Source organism: Nothoprocta perdicaria, unplaced genomic scaffold, assembly GCF_003342845.1.
Source record: "Nothoprocta perdicaria isolate Ctin4 unplaced genomic scaffold, notPer1 scaffold_72, whole genome shotgun sequence".
In the NCBI taxonomy this organism is placed as follows: Eukaryota; Metazoa; Chordata; class Aves; order Tinamiformes; family Tinamidae; genus Nothoprocta; species Nothoprocta perdicaria.
The window spans coordinates 2,088,361-2,101,517 of NW_020455999.1; the positions used below are offsets into that span (position 1 = coordinate 2,088,361).

Below are 13,157 nucleotides of genomic sequence, written 5' to 3' on the forward strand. Positions count from 1 at the left end.
CGCCATCCAGGTGTCCAGGTGAGGCGGGCGCTGAGTCACGGCGCGGCGCGGGCGGCGGCCGAGGGGCCGGGCGGCGCCGCCGCATCCGCTCGCTCCTCCGCCATGGTCTGGCGGCGTGTCCGTGCGAGCAAGGGCGGCGGGGGCGGCGCGGGGCGGCACGGCATGGAACGGGACGGGACGGGACAGGATGGGACGGGACGGGACGGGGGGGTGCCGAGCAGGGGTGTCCGGAGCGCAGCCCCGCGCCCACCCGCCCGCACCTCCCGCCGTCTGCTCCGCAGGATGATGCGCCCGGACGACGCCAACATCGCGGGCAACGTGCACGGCGGCACCGTGCTCAAGATGATCGAGGAGGCCGGCGCCATCATCAGCACCCGCCACTGCAACTCCCAGGCCGGGGTGAGCGAGCGCACGGCTGGGGCACGCGGCCGTGCCGGGGCTCAGCGTGAGGCACCGGCTCCCGCCCCGTGCGCCTTCCCATGGCGCGGCGCGGCTGCCATGCGGCGCGGGGCGCCCTGCGGCGCGGCCTCCCACGGGGCCGCTCTCCAGAGCCTGCCCGCCAAAAGGCAGCGCCTGGCACGGCGCCCGCCCCGTCCCGCGGGGCCGCGGGCGCTTCCTTCCTTCGCTCCCTCCCTCCTTCCTCCCGCCGCGGCTCTGCTGACGTCAGGCGGTCAAGTGCCGCGCGGGAGAGATGCTAACGGTGACGCCCTTTGCCAGAAGGAGCCGCATTTCCGCGCAGAGCCCTGGTGCGGCGGCGCTGCCGGGGCTTCCCCCGCCTCTGCAGGGCAAGTCGCRTCGGGCGAGCGCGGCCTTGTCTGTGGGCTGGGCTGCGGCGCTCGTGGGCACCCGCAATGCCCCTCTGCTGGCACCCGCRCCCTGCTCGGGGACACCGCTGTCACCCCCGCTGCTGGGACAGGCGTGCGCTGCATGTGCTCTCCTCGCTGTCTCCTGCCGGGCTGGAATCGCTCGCCTCCCGGGCACAGCAGAGCCTGGCGGGCGGCACCGCGGTGCTGCCGGAGCCCTGGCGCGGTGCTTGGCCTTGGCACGCGGCTGAGCCCAGCCCATCTGCGCCCACAGGAGCGCTGCGTGGCCGTCCTGGCTCGCGTCGAGCGCACCGACTTCCTCTCGCCCATGTGCATCGGGGAGGTGGCCAACGTGAGCGCGGAGATCACCTACACCTCCAAGCACTCCGTGGAAGTCCAGGTCACTGTGCTGTCTGAAAACATCCTAACAGGTGAGTGCTGCCAYGCCGGGCTCCAGGCCTGTCCAGCGTCCCCATGGTATTTCCCTTTGAGACCRGGGCCGTGGTTTGTGCTTCGCTCTCCTGCCGCGTGCCCCCTCGCAGGACGTTTTCTGTGTCACAGCGCTGCTGGGCGCTCTGCTGCCGGGGGACCGTGGCACCCATGCTAGAGGGCTGCGCTTGCCCGCGAGCTCCACGCTGCCCTCGGCTCGCCACGCTGCTCCAGCCCTTCRCGGCGGCCCCGCAGGCCCCGTGCACGCCGGGCAGAGCGTGCCGGTTCAAATCCTGCTGTGTGCTGTGGGGAGCGCCCCGGCTCTCTGGGGGCACCAACGTGCCCACGGGGCTGCCGAGCCGACCGTGAGGCAGCAGCCGACCCACAGCTGGAGYGCCCAAGGAACGGGTGTGCTCAGCTGTGAGCTGCTGGCGATCAGCACGGTCCTTAGCCCTTCCCAAAGAATGCATGGACGAGCTTGACATGGGCTTCTCCCTTGGCATTCGAGGAAGAAACACAGGAATTGGGCCAAAAGCAGCGTGCAGAAAGTATCATCGCAGGAGCCTTTGAGCGCAGAGGGAGGCCCCGGCCCTGCCCTTGTGCACGGGCCTCTCGGTGCGGGAAGGYGCGGGCGTGCGGCGCTGCAGCCCTGCCTGCGGGCGCAGTGCTGTGGGGATGCAGCGCGACGAGTGCGCAGCAGGAGACAGGGAGGGCCGGGAGCGAGGGTGGCGGAGCGGCAGGGAGGAGCGCGGTCCTGCGGCTCCCAYGGGGCTCCTCGGGCTTGCGCTTCTTCGGATAGCTTTCCCGAGGGAAGTGGGAACCCACGGTTAGCTGATGATGCGTGAGCCGGTGCCGCCGCTCGCTCGGCGCGGGAGACGGCCCCTCGCTGGGGTTGCTGTGGCAACTCGCGGCGCGGCCAGGCCGGCTCCGTGCCCCGCGGCACCCTGTCACATCTGCTCCGAGTCAGCGGGCTCGGTGCCTCACCCGCTGCTCCCTGTCCTGCAGGCGCCAAGAAGGTGACGAACAAAGCCACGCTGTGGTACGTGCCGCTGTCCCTGAAGAACGTCAACAAAGTGGTGGAAGTTCCTGCCATGCAGGTGAGACCACAGCGCCCGCCTGCCGCCCCAGGGTGGCCGGGCCCTGGATCAGAACGGGGCTCCGCAGCCCTGCGCTTGCGACTGCCGAGGAGCCTCTGTGCTCACGGGCTGAGCCCGCTGAAGCCGCTCTGTGTGGAGAGCAGCAGACAAGCCGGAGGAGCAATCCCTGCCGCCCGTCCCCCGTGAATGGAAAGGGCAGGGAGGCTCTGCTTCTCCAAGCGGTGATTGTTTGAGGGGATGAATGTGTGAAAATGAGCAGAGTGAGAGGCTTCGAGCCGAGGCTTTTCCTTGCTGAGCTGTCCCTCTCGTGCCCCATCAATCTTTTCCTCTCTGACTAAAACCCAAGCAGGTTCACTCRCTATTGTTTCCCCTGAGGTTCCTGGGGCTAAAGCACCGTTTSTCCCCTCATCTTCCCCTGGACCTTTCAGGGAGGTCTTGAGTTCCGCTTCGTGATCTCTCTGCAGTTTGTCCAGCTCAGCTTGGGGATCTTTTGTATGCCCAGTCTTGGCTTGTTGTCCTGGAAAGTGTATGTTTGTGTGAGCTGCTAGGTGGGCCAAGGGGGACCCGCCAAGTTGTCTGCCCCGGCTGGAGCTGGAGGCTGTTGTGAAGTGCTCGGTCTCCTCCAAGCAGAATGAAGCCTCATGAGCTCAGCCTCGCAGGCCGGTGTTGTGCGAGGGGTGCGCCCGTCGTGCGGGCAGACAGYGGGCGAGCTCCAGCTCCGAGCACACAAAGTCCTGCGCGCTCCGCCGTGGGCACCTGGCTTTTTATCTGAGCTGAGAGCGTGTGCTCCAGCCTCTGGGAGCGGCTGAGGAGAGGCCTGGTGGAGACCCTTTGAGGGGAGTTCTGCCTGCAGGACGCCGCCTGTGGCATTAGGCTGCCGTGGTGCGCGCAGCGGAGCGCGCTCGGGGGCTGCGAAGCACCGGGAGCCAGCGGTGGGCAGGCACAACCCTGCCCCACGCGCCCTTCCCTTCCAGTACGCACGCAAGGAGCAGGAGGACGAAGGCAGGAAGCGCTACGAGGAGCAGAAGCTGGATCGGCTGGAAACRAAGCAAAGAAACGGCGATGTGATCGTCCCGATGGTGGGCCCAGGTACCGCGCGGCACCRGCGGGGCCCCGGGGTCGTGGCAGGCACATGGGTCACGGCAGGCGCGCAGGGCACTTCTCTTTGTGGATAGGCCTCCCGGTTGAGGCTCCCTCGCCGCCGCCTCTGCCTTGGCTGGAGGAAGCTCCTCGCGCAGCTCCTCGCTGCCGCACGGCCAGGGGACCAGACTGCCCTTGGGCTTCTCCCCACCGAGCGCRTGGTGCYGGCAGCGCCCTGGCCYGCGCGGCCGGGRCTGGGGGCGGGAGCCGCTCTCATGAGCTGCTCTCACGGAGCCCGGCGCTGGGCTCCGCRGCGCGGGGCGAGCGCCGCGGCGTGCCGTGTTTGTAGAGCTCGCGTGGCAGAGCACACGCAGGCGCAGCGGCTGCGCCAGCCGCGCTCCCAAGGAGGCCCCTCGGCCCTCCTCGCGCCCCTGCAGCCTCGAGCTCCTGCTCGGACAGGACCTGCGGGGCTTTGCGGGGTGATTTTGGAGATCCCCAAAGYGGTGCTTGTGCACCCGCAGCTTTGTGACGTTGCTGTCTGTGGGGCTGGCTCCAGACCACTGAAATGCTGAGTGTATCTGGCTGTCACCCCAGAATACGTGGGAATGAAGTAGCGGTGAAAAGTGACTGCAATGACAATTTGCTCAAACGTCTTTCTCCTCTGCTCTCCCTGCTCGCAGACAGGCAGACRAAAGGTAAGGCTAAGGGCCGCGTCGCAGCCGCTGGCTCCCGCGGCGCGCGCAGCCCCCGGCAGCGGGAGCGCCGGCCTGGCCTCCGCTCACRGAGCCTCAGCTCACGCTCGCTACCTTGCCTCCAGCTAAAGATTCAGGGGCTGGGAATGCAGCAAAAGATTCAGGGGGCGGGAATGGGCTTCCGGGGCTGTTTCTTCCTCTGCTGGCAATCTGAGGGCACCATTTATGTCACTTAGGTTTAGTGGCACTCACATGTCGGGTGATGCCAGCACATGCCATTACTGGGGGATGTGGGAATAGGGATGTTGTTGAAGCTGAGCTGAAAGCACAGGCCTTCTGGCGTGTTGCTAAATGGCAGATGGGTAAGTAACCGAGGCTCAGGAAAATGTAGTGTACTGTGCTTCAGTTTAGCTGATGGCCTGAGAAAGAAAACAGTGCAGCCACAAATCCCATTCAGGGTATTTTTGCTTTATTTTGAGCCTTCTGTTACCTTGAATATAGTCTTTGGGTTAATGCTAGCGAGACTTGTCAGTGCGTCATGTGTTAAACAGCCTTTTCTTCYGGGACTCTTCAGGACCGGTTTCGGTTGTTTTGTTTTGCTGAGGGGGAGCATTTCCATTTTGCATCGCTAACGCATTGCTTTCATCCTTTGAGGAGGGCTGGGTATCATGGCCAGGCTCCTGGCGCCGCTCTAGCAAGTCGGGGTGCGGCGGGTGCTGCGGCCGTCCCACGGGGCCTCACCTCTGTGCCTTGTGTCCCCTTGCTTTGAGCAGAGCCACACACCGTGGGCTACAGCCAGTCCAGCCTCATCCACCTGGTGGGCCCGTCGGACTGCACCCTGCTCGGCTTCGTGCACGGCGGTGAGTGGGATCTCTGCGCGCGGGCTCGCGGCGCCGGCGCCATCGCCCTTCCCGAGCCGCGTGTCGGGATGYGGCTGCGGGACGCGCTCGTGTCCCTGCTCCGAGCCCAGGTCCTTCTGGTGGCTGCGAAACGCAGCAGYGCTGGGGCTCAGGCAAGTGCAGAGCCTTGAGGCACACCCGGCCCCGCCAGTGTCGGCAGCTCCTGTCAGCAGCAGAATCGTCACGCGCTGTTTACCCCGCTCTGCTGCTTCGTACGTGCAGTCCATGAGTGCTCCTAACGAGCTCTGCCAGCAGAGAGCAAGGAGCGAGCCGAGCCCTGCTGGGAGTGCTGGAAATGCATGAATTGGGTGACGGGATGAAGATAATTGAGTAGCGCAGTCTCCTCGTTTCTCTACAGTGGAACATCTACGTGTGTGCCACACAGGGAGAATCGGGCTGTTCGCACCGCAGCAGTGGGCTGCCACGCTTGAAGGCGTTTTACACTTGGGCTTCTCTTTTAGGGTGTTTTCATGGAACAAATACAGGRCTGTAACTTGCAGTAGGTGCCATTCTGTACATGGGACTGTCACCCGCCTCTCCAAGGCACTGTGCTGTGCAGCTCGTGTGTGCTGGCAGCTGCCTCTGCGCTGCTGCAGCCTTAGCCCCAGGGCCCCGTGATGCTGGCACCGGGAGCACCTGAACCTGCTCTTCCCCGGTAAAGAAACAGCAGCCTGCAGCTCTGCGGAGCTGCCTTTCCTGCTGCACTGAGAAGGGTACCCGTAAGTGCAGAGCAGATTGGGGAAAATTGAATCTGGCTTTGCTGGATGTACGTGGGAGGAAACAGAGCGCGGTTCAGGGGGACTGGGGAGGAAAGCAGGGCTCCCACTTCCGAGCTGCTGGATTCTGGTGCAACTRCTGGTTAGTGAAGCGAGCCTTGTGGCCCCGCTTTCTGCAGTGCATCTGTGTAATCACACATGACCCGTCCCCGAGAAAACGGAGAATGAGCAGTTGGGCTGGAAGGAGGCTTCCTGGGAAGAGCTGCTCCCATAGGCGTTGTGCGCGGTGCCACCCGGCCCCTCGTGCCCACAGCCCCAGCAGGCAGCCCGTGCACAGGCACCGGCTCTGCCCTCCCCATGGGCAGCAGGATATAGCTGAGGCACTGGCGGGCTCGGGGGCCTGCAGCAGCCCGTGCTGCAGAGCAGCCGCGCTGGCCCTGCGACCCCGTGCGCGTCGCAGGGTGCGGGAGACGTCGCTGCGCAGCAGAGGAGCTGTGGAGGCACCGGGCTTGTCCTGCCCTGGCTGAGCTCCCGCGCGGRGAAAGGTGCCCTCCTCGTGCCTTCCAGGAACGACTTTTTTTCTCTGTTTTGAAGGGTCTGTTTTGAACAATGTTTTCAAAGGTCACCAATGTGTTGCTGCTGCTTGCAGGGTCCCCGGGCAGCCAAACGTGGCATTGGGYGATATCTCTGGCAGCACATGTTCCGTCTCGCGTTCAGAGCCAAACAGGCCTTTTCTGATGTTTAAAAAAAAATGCAGAAAACTGACTGTAAATCCTACAATTTTGCTGTCATATTTTAAACTGCAAATCTCAGATGATAAATGCCGGATGTGAAATTAGTGCAGTTTGCCGGAGCGATTTCCTCCGGCTCGGCGGCAGCCGGGCGGACCAGGGCCAGCGCTTGCGGCTGCTGCGGGGAGGCCGGCGCTCGGCGCGCCCTTGGCACGTGTGGCAGGGCAGCGGTGTGGGCAGGGGCTGGTGCGTGGGCTTTCCCACAGAGCGGGGAGAAAGGAGTGCACACACCTTTAAAGCGGGATTCTGCAGCACAAGTCTTGCATGTCCTGCTGCCGCAGGCGTAAGTCCTTCATCCGCCTGCTCAGGAGGGCTTAGCGCCCGTCTGCTTTTCTGCGAGTGAGTGCCAAGCGGGCTGCATTGGCGCGCTCAGCCCCGCAGCRTCCCTGAGGCTTGGGGGGTCTTTGCACGTGGAGCCTGAGGGCCTGTGCTGAGCTTGGTGGCACCACCACCGCGCTCAGGGCGCTGCCTTCCCTCGCAGGCGTCACCATGAAGCTCATGGACGAGGTCGCGGGCATCGTGGCGGCGCGCCACTGCAAGACCAACATCGTCACGGCCTCCGTGGATGCCATCAACTTCCACGAGAAGATCAAGAAAGGTGATGGGTGGTTGCGGCCCCGGGGCGGGAGGAGAGCGGTTCCTGCCGGGTGCTTTCAGGGGTGCCAGGGTGCGGACTGCCTTGTGCTCCCTGGCACATGTGCTGCGTAGCGACTCGCCTTGGCCTGGTGCAGAAGGTGCAGCTGTTGATTCCTGCCACTGGGCTTTGCCATTGCAAAAGGAAAATAGGGAAAGGGGAAAAAATAACACTCGCATAAGCGAGGCACAGGGGGAGGTTCAGTTTGCTGTGTTTGTTAGCGACTGTAGCTGTGATTTTCTCCTGAATTGCTGATCTGTCCGCTGGCCCTTTGGCTGGGGAAGGCTTTTATGTTCTGGATAATGGATGGCTGCTGGTTCGTGCTGATTAACCGACCCATCTGTGTTTGCAGGTAGTGTTATTACTATTTCTGGGCGCATGACCTTCACGAGCAATAAATCCATGGAGATCGAGGTCTTTGTGGATGCTGATCCCTTTGTGGATGAGCCGCAAGAAAGATACCGCGCGGTCAGTGCTTTCTTCACCTACGTGTCGCTGAGCAAGGAGGGGAAACCTCTGCCYGTGCCGCAGCTGCTGGTAAGAGCTGTGCCCCGGGGGGCTGCCCCATCCCCGTCCCCGCTGAGCCCTGCACCTGCGTGCAAGGGAGCCGCTCCGTGCAAGGGCTGCCCTCCTGCCTGAGTAGGTGCTTTCACCGCTTGAGCATTTGATTTCCTTTTTAAACCCAAATGTTGCTGCAAGAATGGGAGGCGCCAAGCTCCTCAGGGTTTTGTTTATTAACTGTGTTTATAAACACTGAATATTTTACATTCTTGGGCTCTTTATGTGATACCCCCTGGGCTTTGTTGTCCAAGAAAACACTTCCTTTCAATTATTCGGCAGAAAAATGGGAGCATAAACAAGCATTTCCAGAGCAAGCCCTCGTCCTAAACCCACTCTGGGTGACAAGTGTGGCACGGGGAGGGTTCCTCATTTGCGCCGGGCCCTGCTCAGCCGCCGGGCGCTGTGCGCAAGGCGGGGGTGCCGCGTGCTGCGCGCTGCCGGCCCCTTCCCGGCTCGCTGCCTTCCCGCCATGGCTCGCCCGGCTATTTTTAGCTCGCTGATCCCGGCAGTTCTCCGCTGCCACAAACACAGCRCGGCCGCTGAGAGTTGCTGCGCGATGAATATTTGATGCCGTGCAGCTCTGCTCTGCCACGGTGCTCTTTGCCATTTGAAGGTCTCATGTTGGCTAATTAGGAATTAGCTACCGCAGCAGCAYATAGGTATTTCACAGATGGTGGGGTTTTGTTAAACTGCCCATCGCAGGAGCGTTTGTCCCTCGCGCGCTCATGTCGGAGCGGGATGCGGCACTGGGCCCGGCAGCGCGCGGCTCCAGCRCTTGAGGACAGCGCAGCCGCTAGGCTGGAGCCGGGCCGTGCGCTGCTTTCCTGGCCGCCGCGACGCTCACCCCTCTCCTCTGTGTTGGCAGGTGGAGAGCGAAGAGGAGAAGAGGCGCTTTGAAGAAGGCAAGGGCCGGTACCTGCAGACCAAGGCGAAGCGGCAGGCGCAGCTGCAGCAGGCTGCACAGCCCTGACGCCGCCGYGGGCAGAGCCGCCGGCTGCTCGGCCCCTGCTTCGCAGCCCGCTCCGTGTTGTGTGCAGCGCGCAGGGCTCGCGCCGCCGCCGCTTTGCAATGAAGCTCGCGCCGCGAGCGGAGCGGGGAGGCTGCGCGCTGCTCCCCCGGCAGTGCCGGAGCACCCGCTGCCACCGGCGCCCACGCTCCGTCATCGCCGCCGCGGCGCTCCGGTGCCCCGGCTCAAGCAGAGCCGAGGCGCTGGCCGCTCGTGGCAGGATCCTCATGCTCTTTGTATCCGCCAGCCTCTACCCCGTCCCTCTGGTTTGACTCCAAAGCGTTGCTGCCGTCTGCATCACTGCGGCGACGGAGGCGGCCTCCGCTCTCCGTAGTGCTCTGTTAATCGTACAGTATGTCCTACAAACGTACACCAAAGCTTATTTATGATACTCTGCTGTATTACTGCAACGAGTATTGCATTGAATGTCTCGGACCATTCCATGTACATCTCTATATAGTATCTCTGTGCACATCTAAGTTATTTAAGGAATACTGTGACATAAATAAAGTCTGTTGGCCTTGGCCTGAAGTGCAGCGGGTGTCGCGCATGTTGCTGAGCAGCCGCACGCTGGCCTCGGCGCTCGCCCCTCACCGTCCCTGGCACTCTTGGGGTGGCCGCGCCTGCTCCCCTGTGTGCAAGGCCTGGCCCTGAGCAGCAGCGCGACAAGGCCGTGTGCCCCATGCGCTGCCCCCGCTCTCTGGGGACGTTGATGYGGGGTGGCAGGAAGGCCCTGCTTGGCACATCTCTCTGCATGTCCCTGCAGGCTGGAGCTGCTGCTGCCGTGCTCGCTGCTGTGCCCTAGTGCAAGCGCTCTGCGCATCGTTTCAGCGCAGGGGCACCATGACAGACATGGTGACGTGCGGGGTCCGGGTCCAAGGCTCCAGGTCCGCCAGGCGCACAGTCCCCGCACCGGGGCACATTCCCGAGCTCTGTGCAGGGCGATGGGGCAGAGCCGAGTGCCGCGGRGAGCAGCTGCTATCAGGCCGGGGGAGCTCGGGGCACGCAGCCATGGGGACGCGCAGCCGCGGGGATGCTGCGGCCGTGGGGACGCTGCGGCCGTGGCCGTGCTGGGAGCAGCCGTGCGCAGCTCCGKGCGGCCCCACGCGGTACCGGGCAGCACTGGGCGGTCCCGCGTGCCTCTGGGCGGCCCCGCGTGGTACCGAGAGGCTCCGGGCGGTCCCGGGCGGCTCCGGGCGGCACCGGGCGGCGCCGCAAGCATGCGCGGTGCCGCCCCAGCCCGGCGCGGCCGCGGAGCCCGCAGCGGGGCAGCTCCCGCCGGCGCCGCGCTCCGCGGCTCCGCAGGTAGGGCCGCGGCTCCGCGCCGCTCGGCACGGGCGGGACGCGCGGCCGCGCAGGGGCTCCGCGCGGCGCGGCCGGAGCGGCGAGCGCGGCGGGAAGGCGCCGGGCGCGGGGCCGGGCGCGCGGAGCCGCTCGCGGTGCTGCGGGAGGAGCCGGCACCTCGCGGTGGCAGCGACACGGCGGGCACGGGGGGCAGCGCCGCCTTCCTGGCCGGGACGTGGCCCGGCGGCCGCGGGGTCCGGCGGCAGCTGCCGGGGCCGGGTCTGCGCTCCGGGGCGATCCCGGCTCCGCTGCGGCGGGAGGTGCCAGGGGCGGCCGCGGTGCCGCGCGGGGCTCCCCGCTCCAAGCCACCTCCGCCGCCTCTGCTCGCAGAGCAGTTTCCCTTTTCCCCCTTCTTTTTCAAGACAGAGAATCCACGTCTCTCACTGCAAGCCCAGAATAGCAGCCGGAGCTGGAGCAAGCACGCGGCGGGGAAGCCCAGTCCTGGCTGGCACGTACAGGGCATGGGGTGGCCATGCATGCCATGATGGCATGTGGTGACGCACGGCACGGTGCCCCGGCGCAGCGCAGCCCTCCTGCCCCGTGCACCAGGGCAGCGACACCGGTGGCTCCGAGCATGGTGTGTGGCTGGACACAGCCCGCGGCACCGCAGGGCCACCCCGCTCACTAGTGCAGGTGGTCAGCGGCGCTGCGGGGCGGCTCCCTGCTCGCCTGCTGGAGCTGGGGCTGCAGCAGCGCCCGGCGGCCGCGTGCCCGGCCCTGCATGGGATGCCGCGGCGCGGAGGGCGCTGCGCGTGGCCTGTGGCCATGGACGTGGGGCCGCGGGTGCCAGGGCACGCGGTGGCCTGGCTAGCGTGCGCCGCCGTGGCGCTGCTGGCCAATGCCTGGGGCATCCTCGGCATCAGCGCCAGGCACAAGAAGTGGAAGCCGCTGCAGCTGCTGCTGTGCGCGCTGGCYGGCACCCACATCCTCACAGCCGCGTTGCCCGTCACCACGTACGCAGTGGTGCAGCTGCGGCGCTGGCACTCGGGCTACGAGTGGAGCGAGGGCCTCTGCAAGGTCTTTGTCTGCACCTTCTACACCCTCACGCTCGTCACATGCTTCTCTGTCACCTCCCTCTCCTACCACCGCATGTGGATGGTGCGCTGGCCTGTCAACTACAGGTGCGGGGCACGGGGACGGTGCGCCCGGCGCATGCCCATGGCCATGCCTGACACTCTGTCCCCTGCRCAGGCTCAGCAACGCGCGGAAGCAGGCCATGCACACTGTCATGGGCATCTGGATGGTGTCCTTTGTCCTGGCGGCACTGCCGGCCGTGGGCTGGCACGACATGGCCGAGCGCTTCTACGCACATGACTGCCGCTTCCTCGTCACCGAGATCGGCCTCGGCTTCGGTGTCAGCTTCCTGCTGCTGCTGGGCGGCTCGGTGGCCACGGGCGCCGTGTGCGCCGCCGTGGCGCTCGTGCAGAGTGCGGGGGTCCGGGCAGGCACGCGCCGCCTCAGCGTGCCTGCCATCGTGGTGGAGGATGCGCGCGGGCAGCGCCGCTCCTCCRTGGAGGGCTCCGAGCCGGCGGGCACGTCGCTGCGCGTCACCTGCCTCGTGGGCGGCATCGTGCTGCTCTACGACGTCCTCATGGGGCTGCCGGTGCTGGTGAGCGCGGCGGGGCGCGGGTGCCGGCGCGCGCGGGGCTCCGGTGACGCCGCGGTGCCACTGCCGCAGGCGCTGAGCGTGGCCGGCCTGCGCGCGGACGCCWCGCACGACTCCACGGTGCTCTGCGTCGTGTGGTGCTCGCTGGGGCAGGCGCTGCTGCTGCCGCCCTTCCTGTGCGCCTGCGAGCGCCGCCGCGCCGGCCTGCGTGCCGCCTGGGACAAGTGCCGCGCGCTGCTGGCCCGCGGGGACCCAGGTGGGCGCAGGGCGGCAGGGGTGGCAGCGTGGCGCACGGCCGGTGCTCACGGGGCCCTGCGTGCCTGCAGGGAGCAGCGTGGACGGCACCAGTGCCGCCGAGGCGGCCTGCGCCGAGCCCAGGTGCGACGCGGAGCCACCGGCACTGCCGCAGTGCCCTGCAGGCCTGGCGCTGGAGCGCGGCGCGGAGCCGGCGAGCGTGGCGCCGCAGCCATCCCCGTGCAGGATGCACTACCTGCAGGTGAGGCCGTGCCCCGCGCGGGCTATGGGGCCGCGGGGCTGCGCGCGCTCACGCGTCCCCGCAGGTGCCCCCGCTGCGCCGCCACTCGCACGACGAGACGGACGCGTGGGCGGGCGGCGAGCTCGCGGCCCCCGCGCAGCGCTGGGCAGGTCTGCCGGGCACCCACCATGCCGCGCGCCGCCGCTCCGCCGACTCCGCTGCCCTGCCCGACGACGGTGATGAYGATGATGATGACGACGAGCTGCTCCGGTGGCGACCGGCCCGCACTGCTCCCCCGGGCCTGGCTGCCTTCCCCCTGGCCACGCTTGAGCGGGAGCCGCGGCGACTGCGGTGGGCGGTGGGGCCGGACATGACCGTCGCCCCGGCGGTCCTGCCTGTCCCGGTGGTCCTGCCCATCCCACAACCGCTGCCTGTCCCGGAGCCGATGCCCATCCCACACACACTGCCTGTGCCAGGGGTCCTGCCTACCCCAGACCCACTGCCTGCCCTGGGGCTCCTGCCCGTCCCGGACCTGCTGCCCGTCCCGGACCCGCTGCCCGTGGCGGGGGCCCTGGCAGTGCCGGTGCCACAGCTGGCGCCCGAGGATGCCCCGCTCCTCGGCGGCAGCTTCCCCGGGTCGTCCTCAGCCTCCTCGGGCTACGCAACGTCGCGCTCGGGCTCGGGCGGCTCGTCCGGATAGGGCCGTCGGCTCCGGGGCAGCCGCGCGGGGCACCCGGGCCTGGGGAGCGGCGGGCGCTGCCGGCGGGAAAGGCGGCGACCGCGGAGGGGACTGGGGAGGAGTCGGGACCGGGGCAACCGCTCCCGCCCCGTCCCCCCTGCGGCGGGGCTCCGCTCCTCGCCGCCGCTGCSCGGTCCCCGCCGGCCGCACGCGGGACGGCCGAGCTGCCGGGCTCCGCGCCGCGCGGCTGCCAATAAACGTGACGGCCCCGCGGGGCCTCGGCCCGTGTGTGCGGAGAGACTGCGGGCGCGGCGGGAGCGGGAGCGGGACTGCGGGCGGGGCGGG

General features: G+C 67.1%; 2 protein-coding genes across 2 annotated transcripts; both read left to right on the forward strand.

The window, feature by feature from the left end:
• Positions 1-6: 6 nt before the first annotated feature.
• On the forward strand, positions 7-9,227 carry ACOT7 (acyl-CoA thioesterase 7). The gene is made up of 9 exons (XM_026051130.1): positions 7-18; positions 282-399; positions 1,078-1,234; positions 2,238-2,329; positions 3,304-3,418; positions 4,875-4,961; positions 6,989-7,105; positions 7,494-7,678; positions 8,568-9,227. Exons 2-9 carry the CDS (start codon positions 283-285, stop codon positions 8,670-8,672), a joined length of 975 nt encoding a protein of 324 aa, XP_025906915.1. The 5' UTR covers positions 7-18; position 282; the 3' UTR covers positions 8,673-9,227.
• Positions 9,228-10,817: 1,590 nt separating this feature from the next.
• Positions 10,818-12,833, forward strand: GPR153 (G protein-coupled receptor 153). Its single transcript, XM_026051095.1, has 5 exons — positions 10,818-11,173; positions 11,244-11,661; positions 11,731-11,914; positions 11,985-12,154; positions 12,219-12,833. The coding sequence occupies exons 1-5, from the start codon at positions 10,818-10,820 to the stop codon at positions 12,831-12,833; spliced, it is 1,743 nt and encodes a 580-aa protein (XP_025906880.1).
• The last annotated feature ends 324 nt before the right edge of the window (positions 12,834-13,157 follow it).